This window comes from Sander lucioperca, chromosome 3 (assembly GCF_008315115.2).
Source record: "Sander lucioperca isolate FBNREF2018 chromosome 3, SLUC_FBN_1.2, whole genome shotgun sequence".
Classification (NCBI taxonomy): domain Eukaryota; kingdom Metazoa; phylum Chordata; class Actinopteri; order Perciformes; family Percidae; genus Sander; species Sander lucioperca.
Window position 1 is genome coordinate 2,201,181 of NC_050175.1, and position 17,638 is coordinate 2,218,818.

At 41.1% G+C, this 17,638-nt stretch overlaps 1 protein-coding gene across 13 annotated transcripts in view; it reads right to left on the reverse strand.

The window, feature by feature from the left end:
- The window catches only part of LOC116057226 (A-kinase anchor protein 13), a 106,636-nt gene that overhangs the window by 17,151 nt on the left and 71,847 nt on the right, over positions 1-17,638 (reverse strand). For 10 of the 13 annotated variants that reach the window (XM_035999130.1, XM_035999131.1, XM_035999132.1 and 7 more), the window contains 14 exons: positions 16,064-16,106; positions 15,665-15,776; positions 12,831-12,993; positions 9,282-9,349; positions 9,101-9,167; positions 8,123-8,270; positions 7,726-7,838; positions 7,108-7,254; positions 6,257-6,513; positions 5,861-5,992; positions 5,306-5,423; positions 2,767-3,015; positions 2,562-2,638; positions 895-1,076 (listed from right to left, as the gene is read on the reverse strand). In XM_035999130.1, coding sequence (XP_035855023.1) covers positions 895-1,076; positions 2,562-2,638; positions 2,767-3,015; positions 5,306-5,423; positions 5,861-5,992; positions 6,257-6,513; positions 7,108-7,254; positions 7,726-7,838; positions 8,123-8,270; positions 9,101-9,167; positions 9,282-9,349; positions 12,831-12,993; positions 15,665-15,776; positions 16,064-16,106 — 1,876 coding nt within the window. The remainder of the gene's footprint in view (positions 1-894; positions 1,077-2,561; positions 2,639-2,766; positions 3,016-5,305; positions 5,424-5,860; positions 5,993-6,256; positions 6,514-7,107; positions 7,255-7,725; positions 7,839-8,122; positions 8,271-9,100; positions 9,168-9,281; positions 9,350-12,830; positions 12,994-15,664; positions 15,777-16,063; positions 16,107-17,638) is intronic. The other 3 variants (XM_035999136.1, XM_031309621.2, XM_035999129.1) reach the window with 1 other exon arrangement.

Here is a 17,638-nt window from a genome sequence, read left to right on the forward strand (position 1 = left end):
TGTATATGATGTTTGTGGTGAAAAAGAAACTGTTGTTGTTGTTTTATCTCCACCATTCCTGCCAATAGCCTGATCTCAATTTTGTATTTTGACAGAAGTCAGACAGGGAGAGAGAGAGAAAGAAAGTGAAAGAGAGAGAGAGAGAGAGAGAGAGAGAGAGAGAGAGAGAGAGAGAGAGAGAGAGAGAGAGAGAGAGAGAGAGAGAGAGAGAGAGAGAGAGAAAGAGAGAGAGAGAGAGAGAAAGAGAGAGAGAGAGAGAAAGAAAGAGAAAGAGAGAGCGAGAGAGAAAGAAAGAGAAAGAGAGAGAAAGAAAGAGAAAGAGAAAGAGAGAGAGAGAGAGAGAGAGAGAGAAAGAAAGAGAGAGAGAGAAAGAGAGAGAGAGAGAGAGAGAGAGAGAGAGAAAGAAAGAGAGAGAGAAAGAGAGAGAAAGAAAGAGAGAGAGAGAGAGAGAGAGTCCTAAATCTCTCTCCTTCCCGCTGGCTGCAGTCCAATAATCCTCTGCTTATAGTGAGCTGCCCTTGAAGCCCATCCAGCATTAGACTGTCCCTGAGTACATCCCATCCCCAGGTAGAGTAGTGCTAATCCCCCTGACAGCAAAGTGCTCTGTCGCAGCTTACCGTTTATTACTATCTCAAGAACTGGGCTGGGTCTAACTCTTGGGTTACACCATAGGTGAACCCTACGAGGCCAATACTGAATGCAAAGCACTTTGAGTCCAGTGGAGGTTATTGGTTGAAGTAAATAGACGTAGTATATGCTTTAGTAAAACGTTAAGTAAAAAATGTCTTAACTGTTCTTCTGGCTACAAAAAGCATTTAGTCATTGAAGTATTAGCATATTCCCTTTAATGTTTGTAAGTAAAAACACTGTAACACATACATAAACCCCACTTACATGGACTGCATGGCTTCCTGGATGAGCTGCATCCAGGTGTTGCGTTCGTCCTTGGAGCTGGCCAGGACCTCCATCATCTCCGGCTTCTCGATGCCTGCCGTGATGAGGAAGAGGCCGCGCTCTTCGTTTGCAACCTCCCTCACTATCAGCTTCTGCAGGGAGATGACCGTGGAGCGCTGGTCCTACAGGGAGAGAAGGGTGGGGAAGGAGGGGAGGGATTGATGGACGCAACAAGGGAGCAGAATGAAAAAAAAGATGACAGTGGGAGGGTCAGAGAGGGGGGAAGACCAATGTTGAGGATGGGGAGAAGACGGGAAAGACAGGAAGACGGGTGGGTTGAAGCAGGAGGGAGTGTAAAGGAGGGAGAGAGAAAGAGGAGAAGAAAAATTATGGGAATAATAGCATGACACAACAAGTGCAGTGAAGACGGAGGGATAGAGAGAAGGAAGCTCAGTTAGAAAACAGCAGGATTATAGGAAGTGTGAGCAGAAAGGGAAAGGGGAGGTTTAAAATGATGTGGAGTAAAAGGGGAAGAATAAGACTAAATGAGATTCTGGGTATTATGATCCACATGGAAGTCAGCTGATGTCTACAGCCTCAGCAGTGCTTGCATCCTTAAGGCTGCAAAAAACTGTAAAGCACAGTTTAGTATGCTAACATCACATACCGCTGCTTTATTTCTGCTCGATCCAATAAAACTCTGAAATCGTAACCACATCCCAACGTTTTTCCAGCAATCTTGTCTGAGGTTCGAGGGTTCAGATTTTTGACTATGCTATAAAAATAATATGATGAAATCCAGAGCCTTAGCTCTGTGAAGAAATGCATTTAAAGTTTAAATCAAGAAAAATCAAGTTGGTAGACTTGTTTTGAATAAACTTCTATCTTTGTATCTAATCCATCTGCAGCACAGCAAAGGAAACCTTGTCTCTGGAAAGAAAAACATGGCATGCATACTAAAAAAGACTAACTCTGGATGACTCCCACTTGATTCGGCTAACTCTGACTCTCTAGTAGCCCTATTTAGCTTCACAGTAATACTTTCTGTCTTCTCTCCAGGTGACCTCTGACCTCATTGCTACAAGCTGAATGTACTGTTGGTGATCCTCAGAACTGAAGCTTGTGTTGCCCAAAACTCAACCTGGTTCACATGGCTGTCATCCATTTAGAACCACATGGTATTCCTCTTTTCTCTGTCAACAGCCTCAAGTCAAAGATTTTAATGATTAAATGATAATTATCATGCCAAAGGCCTGCCTCTTGTTTTCATTCCTCCTACTGTTTGTGTGTGTTTGGGTTGTGTGTGTGTGTGTGTGTGTGTGTGTGTGTGTGTGTGTGTGCCATGCCATGAAACTGTGGGTCCTGTAAACATAGAAAAAAAACGACTCAAACCTATATGATTTATCACAGTTGGGTTAGATGCCAAGAGCCAGAACAGCTTTATTAGGTACAGCTAGCTATCTAGCCAGAGGCAGGCAATATTACACAATGGGTAATGCTAACAGCAACAGTGGGATAGGAAAATATGACAACAACAGCTCTGGCAGCGCTCATAAGATCTTTATCACTGTAGGGACGGAGGGAAAATGGATGGATGAGCAGAAAAAAGGAGAAAGAGAAGAGAGGGAGGAGAAAGAGGAGAGAGACATTTGAGAGCAGGATCCTACCAGCATGGCGAAGACATATTTCTGGTCTTTCTCTTGGAGGAAGACAAAGACGTCTGATAGTAGCAGAGCGTGGACATCTGGAGAAAAGAAGTTGTGGTTGGATAAGTGAAAAGTTCAAACCCATTTTGCAACATGTTTACAGAGAGAAAGAGAGAATTTGTAGTCCATTAGTTGGCAGTGAAGCAGTCAGTAAGTGTCTCCTTACCCTTTAGTCTTCCCTGGTAGTTCTTCAGCTGCAGCACTCCATCGTGGATCAGCCTTCTCCTCAGCAGATCCTCCCTGGCAAAGATCTGACCACTCTTCATCATCATGATGGACTTGCTGTCCATGCGGCCGTGAAAGTCCTTCAGGCGGCGTCTTTTCTCGTGGTCGTTCACCTTGCTATCAACTGCTGCGATCACCTCCTTCACAAGCCGAACGGCGTCCGTCAGGTCGTCGTGGTCTTCCTCGCTTTCTGTGTTTAACATGTGACAGTTAGAGAGGTTAGACAGGCAACATTGAGGAAGTTTACATGTACACTAATATTCCACTATTTTTCAGAACATGACAATATTTCAAATTTGATACAGGTCATGTGGTCATTTGGTAATTTCATAGCTCCAAACTAACACACTTGAACCAGATGGGTAGAGTGACACAGCTGAGGATGTGTTTATAGAAAGCAGATGGTGCAGTGACATTTTTTGTACCCATTTTGGCATTTAAGCATGACTGCATTTCCACTTGCTGAGAAACCTCTCATTGCAAGTGCCATTGCAGAGAGAAATGAAGGCCTTTTAATGGTTTAAGTAGGTGGAGTTGGACACACACACACACACACACACACACACACACACACACACACACACACACACACACACACACACACACACACACACACACACACTATATTAAGTCACCTAAACTTCTCTCGTGTGTGTTGAGTTGTGTCCCTTTCATTTTAACATAATCTTTTCTCTGACCTGCATAATTTGAAATGCACACCAAAATGTAATCCTATTGAGCTTGAGTTGTTCCAAGATCCCACTTGCATCGTGGTCTCCAAAATGTGAAGTACTTGTTTGCCACACCCACATCCGTCCTTCTTGAGAAAGGGACAACACTTCTTCATTTGCTTTCCTCTGGCAAGATTAGTGTATCTCAAATATATACACTGTTCTGCCCCTTTATCTTACATGGTCTGTTCAAGTCATTTGTATGCAACATTGGCTACACTGGCTTACCGAACACTTTCTGCTCGTTAGCTTAATTATAGGAGATATTCTGAATGCATCTTTTCACTAAAATTGCGTTCCCTTTTTTCTGAAAAGGTCCATTCAACATACCTTAATGGGATTTAAGGATGTAGAGTGTAAATGTGCTTAAACGTGAACGCTCATGATTACGTATGATTTCAGTTTCTGTCATTTTTCCTCTATTGCTTATTACATGGTATGTCTTTTTGTGAATGTATTATGGTAGTCAAAGAGCAAGATGTCAGAATAGATTAAAAGAAAATGGACACTTATTATAGAAACTGCACTGACTTTTTCCTTACAGCCCCTGAAAGTTTCAAATGTTACATATTTCTCTATATAATTAAGATGTATGACTCAATAAGCAACAGTCACAGTTACACTTTGGTACTATTTATTAAGAGTTAAACACCTAAAACTCAGCTAATTCCTCATCAGACTGTGGGTGTGGTTTTATTAGTATTGATTGACAGCACTGGCAACATAAGCAGCATTTTGCAGGAAAAGCACACAAAAAAGCACAGACAGCAACCTCTCATTTGAAATAATCAAAACCGTTTTAACTTTTGGCACACAACTGTGTGTTTATTGTATGTAGGACCCCATTGTTCAGCATAAGAAGCTGATTGAGAAAATAGGTTTCAGAATCTTTAAAGAAATAAAGCAACATTTTGAGAAATGTATTTTCTGTCTTGCCAAAAGGATTGATAACACTCTAGTGTCTGCGGTAAACTTAAGCTTCCACCAGCAGGCGGTTAGCTTAGCTTAGCAAAAAGACTAGAGACAGAGACAGAGACCGTCCAAAGTTAAACAAAATCCACTTAGCAGCACCTTTTAATGAACACTTTGTTACCTTATCATATCTTGTATGTTTAATGGGTACAGAAACCAAATTCTAAAGACGACAGTGGCAGTTTCCCCTGGTTTCGCTATAGCTTGATATTTAGCTAAGAAGATCAATGCCACTCTCAAATCAAACTCTTTGCAAATATGTGTATTTTCCAAAAATTCATTCTTCTTTTGTCAGTGTGGATTACATTTATGTGGGGGTAGATTATCTTATCTCAGTCTGTTAGCATAAGCTGCTATCGCTGCTCATGCTAATTATGTGGCTCATCTGGTTATCCAAAATGAACATTTAAAAGCTTTTATTAACTGAAAATAAAAATACTGTGATTTTCTTTTCAAAAATCTAACGAGAATAATAACAAGCAGGTCAAAGCTCAGAGTCTCCACAGTGGGACTACTTTTTACATGAAATAATTTAGAGTAAATGTGCAAGTGGCTTGTAGGTCTGCACTCTGATAAAAGCCCAACAGTGAATATGTCTCTGATATACACGTCTTGTATATATTGTGCACTTGAGTTGACATACTATGTAATATTTTCCCCAAAATGTTCCTCCTTTGGTTGTTGTACTTGAGTGCTCCTGAGCACCAACATACTATCTCTAACCATTTCCCCCAATTCATGTTATCATGTACACACAGAGGCCGACAGGAAGCTAACCTTTAGTGTGCTGCAGGATTCTCTGAATTAGCACCGGATACTTTGTTATCCTCTGGGTCACGAGCAAGATGCATTCTGGGATACCAAGCCTCCGCACAATGCTGCTACTCATCTTTTTCTGGAAAAACAAACAATAACAAGTGTTTTAGTAAAACATGGCCACACAACAGGTGGCTCTGTCGTTGCAAGACGAGGTTTCAAATCATCAACGGGAAACCTGAGAACTAACAATACAGTAATAATACTTGAGAAGGTGGTTGCTGTCATTATGGATATGACAGTTACACAGCTTTTATAGAAATGCTTACGGTAAATGCACTGATTGAAATTAAGTGCAGATGCAAAAGACAAAAAAACTAAAGAAAAGCGAGACAGAAAAAGAACAAGCTCCTCGGTTAACAACAGAACAGAGAGGTTGGTAGACATCTATTCTACAACTAAACAATCGTGCGGAAAAACAGAAATTTTCAAGTGCATGGAAAGCAACTTCTACAAAAAGTAACACTATTGTAGGACAGATTGGTGATGTACTGTACATATAACGGTCTGAAAGACTCTTACTTTGATAAAGGCCTTGAAGCGTTTGTCTTTGGTCAGGAGCTCCTTGTAGAAGTTGACGGCTTCGTTGTGGCGGCTGCAGAATCTCCCGTAAACCCGCTTCATGCTTTCACCGTTGCATCCTGAGAACTAGAGCAGAATTTAGCAGGCATGACTACACAAAACAAACACATATTTCAGTCTGGACCAAAGTGGTAAACCAACCTTACAACACACTGATATGGAATAGTTGATGGAATGTGTTTTTTAATGCGCATATTTTGTTTTGAATAAAATAGTGAGTGTTCACGCTCTCCAGGCTTCCTGCACTACCAACACAGGTGGAATTGCCTCAAAAGAGAGAAAATTAATTCATCATGTGTCATTATCCCACCCGCCCCTCCCTCCTCTAACCTGGCTGACCAGGATGTCTCCTATCCTGTTGATGATGAAGCCTCCCTCCGAGCTCCCCGCCTCCAGCTGGCACTCTCTCTTCCTCTCCAGGAGGCGGAGGAGGTGCTGCGTGTGGAGCTCCAGGAGTTCATCTAGAACGGGGAACAGCTTCTCCACCGTCTGCAGCTCCAGCTGCACCTCCTTCTGCAGGCCCTTGCTGTAGACTTCTGACATGATGCGCAACGTCCGGATGTGATGCATCTCCGTCTGCATCAGCTCTGAAGGACGCACAAGGAAGTGATACTTAGTCAAATAGTTACAGAAGCAGCACTCGTTATACCTTTGCACAGATCAATGCATCTACATAATTCTACCTCAGAGTTTCATAGAAGTCATGACATGCATTTGTATGTCACTGCATATCTTATTGAATCAATCTAATTTATTTGCCACCAGTAGATTCTAATCAAAATCCTCTAGCGTCTCAGACAGGATGTATCTCAATGAATATTTAAATGATGCAAACCTGCAGTCTCAATAGACCATTGAGACTTATAGATGCAACTGAAACAAACTGAAGTGAAAGTTAACAAGACATGCTAATGCCAGTTTTTCTTTTACAGTTGTACACATTTTCTCTCTACTTTAAATCACATAAAATATACATCTTGTCTACCCTGATCACTTGTTTCAAGTCATTTCCATTATTTTTGATTAAAAAATAGTAGTAGTAGAGAACACCAAACAAAAACACTAAACTGAAGAAACACTGAGCAGCTGCAGTTTTTTTTTTACTTCTTAAACATTTCCTTAATTTTCCATTAACTTTTTAAGATACAATTTAAAATCATATGTCGGTGAATCAAATGTACCATAGATGACGTCCTGTTTCTTCACCAGCTCTTTGTCCAGCTGCTGCATGTACTGCTGCTCCGCACATAAACTCCACGAGTCAGCTTCCAGCTCCTTGGAGTCTGCCTCAAACTCCCCCATCAGCTGGCCGTCCATCATCTCCGTCCCTGCACCAACAACACAGCTTTAAAGCTCATGTTATATTTTCTACAACATTTGATGTGTATACACAGCTTTGATTTGTTTTACTAAACAATTATAACTTTCAGGGAAGAGGCTCAATTTTATTTTAGAATATTTCTTTATGTTGCTCTAGTCGCTGTTTAAATAATTTTTTGACAACATTTTGTAAGTTAAGTTAAATCAAAACAATCATTTAAAGTTGCTATATCCCATTCCTAAGCTATACAGTATATGGACTAAATGTTATTTTCCTGAATGGTTTACTCACACTGACAATGTAATTTTGTGTTCAGATTATTTCATTCTTCACATTAGTTTTGAAATGAATAATATTACTGTAATATGAACATTATAGGGAAAGAAGCAGCTATCTTGGGTAGTCAAAACAATGGTGTGTGTGTGTGTGTGTGTGTGTGTGTGTGTGTGTGTGTGTGTGTATGTATGTATGTATTGACCTTCATCAGTGAGCGATTCCATGGACTCTGTGACCTGGTTGGTTCTGTTGAGGGAGTCAGTAGACTGGGAGAGATACCGCAGGCCTTTAATGGGCATGTCGTCAAACACCGGACTGAATGGAGAGATAATAATAATAATAATAATAAAAAACAGACAACTAGTTACAACCACAAACAGCCATTAATCTGAGTAAACACACATGGTGCACTGTATACGCAGTGGTCAAATAAAGTGTGAAGAAATCACACAAATGGCTTCAATACAAAAGGTTAAATAGCAACAGAAACAAGCATTTAAATAGAAATGTGATTATTTGAGTGTCCTTACATAGTTAGTTACTTACGCACACACACACACACACACACACACACACACACACACACACACACAGCTCACCCAGCGATGTTGCTTATGGAGAGACTCTTGGAGAGGTTGTTGCCATGGAAAGTCATGATGCTGGTGTGTCTCCGTGATGGGATCATCAGGGAAGAATGGTCTTCAGGGGACAAGATGGCAGACCAGGGACGCTCCCTTGTCCCACCAGCTGGTCCAGAGACAGATGCATTACAGGGGATAATATTGTACTCATCACTGTGTACTATATGAACAAGTAGGCCAGTCCTCATTTTTATCTAAAAAATATTCTCATCCAGCTGCCTGATTTTAAACTTTTCACTTAAGTCTATCTAGTGATTGTCTCTGATGCTCTATTGTGTCTGTCTATATTCTTTGTATGTGTCTGTCCTTTTGTTGTGTCTGGTTATGTGTGTTTACGTTCTCTCTGCTGCACTCGTTACCTGGTTGAAGAAAGGTTATATACAGGGCAGTGAAAAGAAGCCTGCAAACCTTCCAACAACCACAGGAGATCCTAAGAGTGTCCCTGAGAAAATGATTTAAACTGGCTGGTTTGTTTACTCCCAAATGTGCTGTAGTCTTAGGAGCAAGAGAAGTTCTATCGTTTGATAGAGAAGTTCTTCTTTTAATCTAGTAACCCTTTAACTGTTCTAAAAACATACTAAATCTGGAGATACTGGTGGTGTTGCCAAATATATGTAATGTTTCTCTGGGAAATCTGCACAGATGTCTTGCCTACTCACTTTGAATCATGGCACAAGAGCTAGTAGCACCATACTGTTTGTATTTCCTCTTCTGGTGAGGAACCCTAATTTTGACTGTCTCCATTGACCTTACAACAGCCCTAAAACATTTTGTCAATGTACAAGAAGTCATTTACCGAACTTGGTTTAGTTAAGCTACCTCCAATTAATTACTACTCAAAAAAACAAAACGCGTAATGTTCAAACAGCTTCATTGTGCATTTCTGCAGATAAAAACTGGAAATGAAGATTTTAAAGAGTTTGGTTTGACACTCACATTTGTTCCTCAACGTGACTGTAGGAAAAGAGCTTGAATCTGGTACTGCAAACTGCTGTTTGGGCAACTAGCCAGAGGAGCAGAGAATAAAAGCATAAATGAGGAGATCAAATCAATATTGGCTGCAGGACAGCAGAATACTAGAGAATCAGCGGAGGAGTTACTCTGAGGGAACCTTTACCTTCATCTTCACCTTGGCACAAACAGGCAGGCTGTCCCTGCAGCTCTTGTGGACGGAAGCATTACAGTCTGGAAAGAAAAGCAACAGAACGCTCAGTGAACACTATGAGCATGGTGGGGATGGAGGTGGTGGGTGTTGAGGGTGTGTGTGGAAAGGTGGGGGCTAGAAATTCTGACTGGTTTTCATAGCCGGCCAGGAAACTCCACCAGCCCACTAATGAAAGCCAGACTGGAGCAGAGGCATGTGATGCAATCGAGGGGTAATACTGCTCGTGGACGAAGGAGAAAGAAAAAGAAAGATGAGGAATGACACACACATAAACACTGCATTGCATGGGAACATTTCAATTATAAAAACATTCCCAAATCAGGAAAGGGTCATCATTTAAGACTGCTAAAATAGGAGCTGCTCTGTAATCTTATCCTGCAGTCAATGAAAGAATTTAATTCCCATGACAATACTTTGTTCAAATGTCATACTGTCAAATCGTTTCGTACGACTTTGCAGCAACGGTTGATCAAGAAGGGAGAGAGGAACAAACAACCATCTCTTGTTGTCTCAAAAGCTAGCCTCACAGATTCCACTTACTTTCATATAGGCATGTTTCCAAAGGACACAAGGGTTTTAAACCGACATGTTGCACAAGTGAAACCCAACAGACCTTGTCATCCATGCTAACTTGCGTACAACATTTCCGCTCTTAGGATTACATCAACACACTTACGCTCTGAGTCAGGGTGAGACAATAATCCTGTGTAATAAGTCAACACAAATAGAAGGGTAGCAACACTTTCAGGGCTTCTATTGTCACTTCCACCTAACACCTGAAAAGTGTACATATATACTTGTGTTACTGTAAAAGAGATTTGGATAAAAGTATCCGCCTAGTAGATTATGTGATTTATATCTAATTAGGATCCGCACAGTAAAACCAGCTACAATTCCTGCAGTGTTTTTCTCCTCTTAAATGGTTTTATTGGGTATTGTACTGCTTTTTGTGGACGTCTAACTAATTCCAGCTAATGCCAGACAAAGGATCACTGTATTTGTCTGTTGAATGGACACCAGCCAGACATCTGCGAGGATAAACCTCCTGAAAATACCCTCAGAACTGTCTGGGGCTCCAACAATACGAACCAGGCCAATTGAACACAACAAGAGCTGTTTTCTCCAGCTGGAAGTATCTGAGGCAGATTGTGACCATTGAGAGGATCGCTGTGATCCATCGCAGAGCTGGTTTCTCCTTTTAAGGCTTTTTTTTAGGGTTGCGCCAAAGGCTTGTGCAATAAACTACATCCTCTTTAGGGCTGCTGCTGCTGCTGTTTCAGTGGGAAACAATACAAATACCATTGTGTTGTCTGTACTAAAAGCCTGACTGGGTTACATTAGAAGTAGCCCTTCAGAGAGTTTCACTACTTCAAACAAATCATGAAGCTGGCATAGCCAATTATGAGTGATTCTGCTTTAACGACATTAACGACATTACAACACACACGCTATAGAACTGGGCATCACTAAGGGCGTTTTCACACATGAAAGTCCGAACCAAGGTTCATGTTTTTGTTACATTGTCTACATTTGATCCGGTAAGTTTTGGTTTCACACTGCAGTTATGCAAGCGCACTAAAGATATATAAGTGACAAAACAAAACTACGTCCTGTCGTCATCACATACGTGAGCTGCGTCTCCAGATACTTATAATTGATTGGTTTGTAGACGGGCTTCCTCGTCCTCTCATATCCTCTCTCTGGGTCGGAGTTTTTTCAGCTGACTGCTGCTCTCCTCTACTGCCGCGGCTCTTTTTGTTTTGTTGTGATGTTGAGAAGCAAGACACTGGAACTTTCTGGAGAATTTATTCAGAGACAAACGGAAACCTACACTGTACATTTACTACCACTTAACAAATAAACTGCTGATGTATTCTCTGCTCTGATAGCCGACAGCTGTCTGCTCTGAGCGTAGTCACCGTCACTCTCTCGTGTAGCCTACACACTAAGCACCAAGCTATTCCTTAAAGGAGCTATTCCCCGGTCTGGTAACACAAGGAGAGCCTGCCAGAGCTTCTTCTATTTGGTCCGAAAGTCCGAACCATCCAAAAAATGCTTTCACACTGTAAACGAACCGGACCATGGTTCAGTTTGGTCCGGACCGAGACCACCTCTTTTGGTCGGACCAAAATTTGGTCTTTTGATCCGGACCGTGGTCCGGGGGAGGTTTCACACCTCTAATTTTGGTTCAGATCAAACTGAAAAGTCCGAAAGTCCGGACCAAATGAGGTATGTGTGAAAACGCCCTAAATGGCAGGCTACAGTGCAGCCCCGGACCAAGTGACGGTTTTATCCAGACCCATGACCTATTTCTGATAAATTAAAAGGAATAAACAATAATCTTCACGGAGCGTTGTTTTTTACAACGGACTGGACCATGGGCACAGCTCATCCAGATAGAACGGCAATAACTTCAGCCAATCAAATTAATTGTTTACTGTGTGCAGACAGTTGGCGAGAGAGAACAACAACGTAAGAGAGATGACGGCAGAAAAACTCCCTGCTACTTCCTGGCTACAGACTGGTCTAACCAGAGTAGCACGTTTGGATTGACTTAGAGCTGAGTCAGCTTTCTCCGTTATGAACATTATTAATACCATGTATACCTTTCCAGGTTCACTAGTGAGCACCTACACATGTGCATGATAATGCACATGTGTAGGTGTAGGTAACTCCATTCAAGATTCAAACTAATAGCAGGGCAGCCAGAGGCCCATTTCTCTCACTAGGAAGGGAAACAGAAATGTTAATTAAATTATAAAAGAGAAAAAGGGGCTGCTCAAAGATAGCTATTTGTTTTTTTATACAAGTTCAATGTGTCTATATGTTAAAAGTTGTAGGGGTTGGCTGGAGGACGCCATTCAGACTACATGAGGTTCAGACCAAAGCTGGGAGAAGATTTTAGTAACCGGACCTCTGTGAATTTTCATTGAATATCCCTGTCATACAACATTAATGATGTAAATTATTAATGTTTTCTGATGCTTTTAAAACTTTATTTACATCAGCAACAGTGTAAGCAAACCTATATTTCTATTATAATCAGTTCACTAACAAACAAAATAAAGTTTTCTTTGTCCATAAATAAAATTCTTTAAATAACATATGTGGATAAATCTATACAATATATGGTTCCAAAGTACGGACTGAGCCTTTCTAGTAAGTCGATGTGATCTCCCGATTAGCATGATAATGCTGATGATGTATGTCTGACTACTGTCACTAAACAAGGAGCTTTTCGTCACAACTCCAGCTTCTTTTTTCTCCTTACAGTATATTCAATTATGTGTGTCGCCAGCAGTGCAGAGAGACTAGCTTATTTTCAAATAAGAAATTAATCTACAATAACATGAATTATTTTAATAATGGATCACAACAATTAATGGGCTTTAGACAGACCTAAAGTAAAAAAGAGTCCTGATCAGTCAAAAACAAGGAAAGAACACACAGTGGAACAAAAGAACAATGAGAAAACAGAAACAGACAGACAAAGGTACTTACGTGAGCAATGGAAAGCCTCCTTGGTGTTGAAAGCCTTATTGCACTGGAAGCACTGGGCTGCCTGCCCCCCCGAGCCCACTGGTGTGAAAATATGACCATTAATTGCCTTCTTGTCCTTCTCCTTGCCCTCCTTCTCTTTCTCCCTTTTCTCTCGATCCTTTTCCTGCACAAGTGGAAGTATCATAGTCAGGAACACTACAAGGAAAGGAATGTAATTACTTCATCTTTGATACCAGCCAATTAGGAATAAAAAGACTGTGCTGAGTTGCCTGTAGAGTGACACACATTGACAAAATGTCTTAGCATTTAGCTAGTTGCTTATGTTAATAAATTCAAATCTGAATCCAGCAGAGCAACATTATTACTGTGATGTACTACACAGCAGGGGGCTTTGCATATTAAGTGATGCATTACTTATGTTTCATTAAGAGACCTTTTTTGAATGTAGTAAGTCGTCGTTTCAGGGAGTCTTTGCTGTTTTATCTCATTTAAAAACAATGTGATTCTCATTCTAAAACTCTGATATATATTTTTTACAGGATTACTTGTAGGGGTTTACAATGCTGCAGATGACGACAAGCAGTACATAACTGTGATAAACAATTATAGTTATGGTACTAATTTAATATTAATATTCCATATTGTGTTGTTCTCTCAGCTACTGTTAAGCTCTTATTCAAACCATCTTGTGATGAATGAGCAGGGAAGACTTTACTGTGCTGAAAAACACTTCTGCTGGATGCATGACTACTGACGGAGACACGCTGTCTGGGAATCAAATCTTTGACCTTTCCATTACAGGGCGGTCTTTCTGTTGCCTCCGGATTAATGGACGAGGTCATCCTCAGCTGTTGGTCATCTCTGTACACTGAGCTGAATCACAATGCCATAAAGTGATGCCGAGAAGAACAGAGCTCTTATTCTTTTGGACTTGCATCACAGAGCCTCCACCCAAACCCAGAGGAAATGGGAAAATGGAGTTTCCAGCTCGTTTTAATAGCCGGCCCTGGGCCTCTTGGTTTGAGGGGACCACAAAGTTCTGACATACTAGAGCTCATTCTGTTCAGTTGCTTCAAGATATCATGAGGCTGACTGGAACACAGCAAGTCTGCAAGTTTTATAGCCATTACAACACTTAGCATTCATTCTCACTTCCTGCAACAGCTGTCTAACCGCAAGGTAAAACACATCTACGAAAGTGTTTCTCAGCACAATAACCTTTTAAATAATCTTTTTTTTTTTTAGATATGCTTGATAATATCTAAAAAAAAAAAACACTGACAATTCTCTGCACAATTATTTTGGCTACACGCATTCAAAACAGGAGAAGTTATGACATCAAAACCAAAGATTGAAATAATAAGACGTTTGAGTGGAACATACTGTAACAGGCAATGACTTCACTGGAAAAAGACATCAGCCCAGAAAGTAACACCAGCCACTTTGAACATGATAATGTGACAGTCTATTTCACTACAATTTGACTGGGAAACCAGAGCATTCTCTTAGCCTACCTCCAGCCAACCTTTCCATTTCTTTGAGAAACCATGGCTCCCTGTGAATCTCCTGCATAACATCCTTGGCTGCGGCTGAAGCTACTACCAGCACGAGGCTCTTTTATGAAAGCTGCGATGAGGAAGTGACTGGCTTGCTACAGGAGGGACTATTTCTGCAACGACCGAAGGGGTACAGACACTATGTCAAAATGACCTTTGACAGGGAGCAACCAGCCGCAGGGTTGGTTTGCTCCTTCAGAATCCTGTCACTTTAAAAGCAAAGCGAAGACTGAGGTAAGAGATGAGATAATAAAACCACAGCTTACTCTGTCTTCCTGTTTAACTTCCTGTTCACCCCTCTGTGTCTCTTTGCAAGGGCTGCACAATTACAGACTGCAAACACTCGTTTAAGTACTGTAACTATGCATGGTTCCCTTTAATTCCCAAATAGGACTGTTTATCAGTGTACATTTAAATTCTAAATAATGACAACTATTTTTTTTTGCAAATCAGATTAATGGTTGTCAAACTACAGTATGCCACTCGTGCGATTTTTAACGTGCAATGCTGAGTTTTGTGATTTATGAATTGCAGTATTAGGACTTCCAAATCCAATGTAGAATGACGGAAGTATTCTTTCTTACATGTCATTTAGCAACTTACAATTGCTATATATGTCAGAGGTCGCACACCTCTGGAGCAACTAGGGGTTGAGTGTCTTGCTCAGAGACACATTGGTTGATGCATCACAGTGGGAATCAAACCCTGATCTCCCACACCAAAGGCATGTGTCATATCCACTGCGCCATCAACCCTTTCTTTTTTCTTTCACCTGATAGATATAATCAGGGTTATCATCGCTTACAATGTAAAAAGAAATGACTATTATATTCTCACTAGAAAAAAACCTTTTGCAGGTAAATAACTTGACATGGCTCTGTCAGGAATAAAAGATAACTTTGGTACATCTTAAACTAGTCGAGTGACCAGAAACTGTTGCGATCTGAAAAATAAACTGACTGGGAAAATCTGAAAGGGGGAAGTTACAAGAAAAACTGACTTGCCCTGAGGCAAGACACAGAACCCCCAACTGTTAAACTGGAGCTGTTCAGAGGCCAACAGAAGAAGATGCACAGGGCAGCTCCCAGTGTGAATGTGGAGCAGCATGAGGCTGAAAAGCAGCCTGGTGTCCAGTGATCCTTGCTTGAAGGAATACATGTTTAAGGAGGAGAAGCCTATAAACAGAGGCAGGATTTTATAGTGAAGTATAGTAAGTATATTTTTAAAAACTGTACCACCGTTTTATTAAGGATAAATAAAAACTCCATGTTCCCTCACCCTGGTCTTTTTGTACATCTTGTTCTTGAGGTAGCTGAAGGTGCGACTGACTTTGGTCACACTCTTTCCCTCAGTGTCGCTCCGCAGAGGGCCAGGCTCCTCCTCTGATATACTGGTACACGCACGCACGCACGCACACGCACGCACACACACACACACACACACACACACACACACACACACACACACACACTTTTAATGTTATCCTCAAACAGCTGCCTTCACAAGGTTATCTGTTAACACATTCCAAAAATGGTTACAGCACTATAAAGGTTCCATGGAGAACCATTGCTGCTTACCTCTCCACACAGTTTATTTATAGGACTATAAAGTTCCCAGCTGCAGTAAAAACCTTAACAACTATTTTCTGGTAAAGTATGTGTGCAGAGTTGGACTGACCTGTATGCTAGGGACCCAGAGGCGCTGGAAAACGACCTCATACCTGGAAAGAAACAAGAGAGGAAGTCAGCGGTAGGACAAAGATTTGCTTGGTAAAAACAGCTTTTTTTTATTCATTGGTATTTGTCTCAGGTGGAAATTCTTCTTCCTCCCGCTATTAAAGGCGATGGAAATCTCTGTTTACGGGTTGACCACACTAACCACCAGGTCATCCTGCTTTCCCTGAATATTCAGTAAGTGAATGAACTTACTGACCTAACGCTGTGTCTACACAGGAGGCGTTTCAGCCACGTTTTCGCCATCCGTCTCACCTGTGTCTCATGGAACAGTTTTTGTTTCTATTTTCTCAACCAGACACAAGCCAGAGCGTATTTTTACTCTTCATGTCTATTAGTTCTTCTGTTTTAAGCACGGAACTAAAGTGATTGTGTATTAGGCTCTGAGTGCTGACGAAACACTGGTGACCTACAGCCTAATAATGTGCCTGAATGCATCCTGTGTAGACACACAGAGCACTGAGGCTGCCGTGCTGCTCCGCTAATGTGCTGCTCACACCACGCCTCCTGTGTAGACACGGTGTAGAGAACCATTCCTGTGAACAGAGTGTTGTTAGTTTTAATCCTGGCTGCAAGAACTAGGCAAAGAATTGAATAATCCATGTCCTACAACAGCTGCCTTTAAAGTCATCGAGCAAAGTATTTAACATTAGGTGCTACTCTCATGGAAGCTGTGTAGAAGCCAAAAACAAAATGACTCTGGCACCGATGAGGGCGGCCAGCACTGAGGCCAAACGTTGATGCTGAAGTGCTGCCTTTTGATCCAGTGCCATTAATGGCTGCTAGATATGAGCTCCAAAAAACAAGAAAAAAATTTCCTGCAAGAAATTATGCTCTCAATATTTGATCACATTTAATTGATTCTGCCTCGCACATCATCACACAAAGCCATGACGGTTGTAGCGAGCTTGTGTTACCCAAGCTCCACCCAGGCTCCTCTATTAACCAAACATGGCTCCACTGACTGCCAAACTGTTGGGATTTTTCAATTAATCTCTCACCTAGTTGTATTTTTTATATGATTGCACATAATATAAAGAAAAAAATCAAAGTGTACACTGCAGTCTTTGTCAAATAATCACCAAAGAGTCTACTTATTTGATATCAGTTAAACATAGGCATGCATCCTTTCTACAAAACAACTCTGCTTCCTTCTCGACAGTCATTTCTTCCCAATATTCTGAATTACACGCAAATATGCAAAGTATTTCTCTGCATCAGAAAGTCAAACCCAAAACAGGATAATGAGGGCAAAGTTTTTTCCTCAAGGAGACGGAGAACACTAATGGAAATATCTCACAGATAAGAAAAGGGAAGGCTCAGTGTCTTTGACTAAAGGTGACAGGCTCCCATTTATCTGGAGGACAGTTCACCTGCAGTGTTTATGATTATTATTTTTCCTCTTACTCTGGTGATTGTGTTTCATGTTTGCAAAGAGACAAAACAAAGACTAATCTAAGTAAATATACTGGGCTGGGTAGGGGACAGAAGAAGCTGAGGTCTTATTTAATGTCACCAA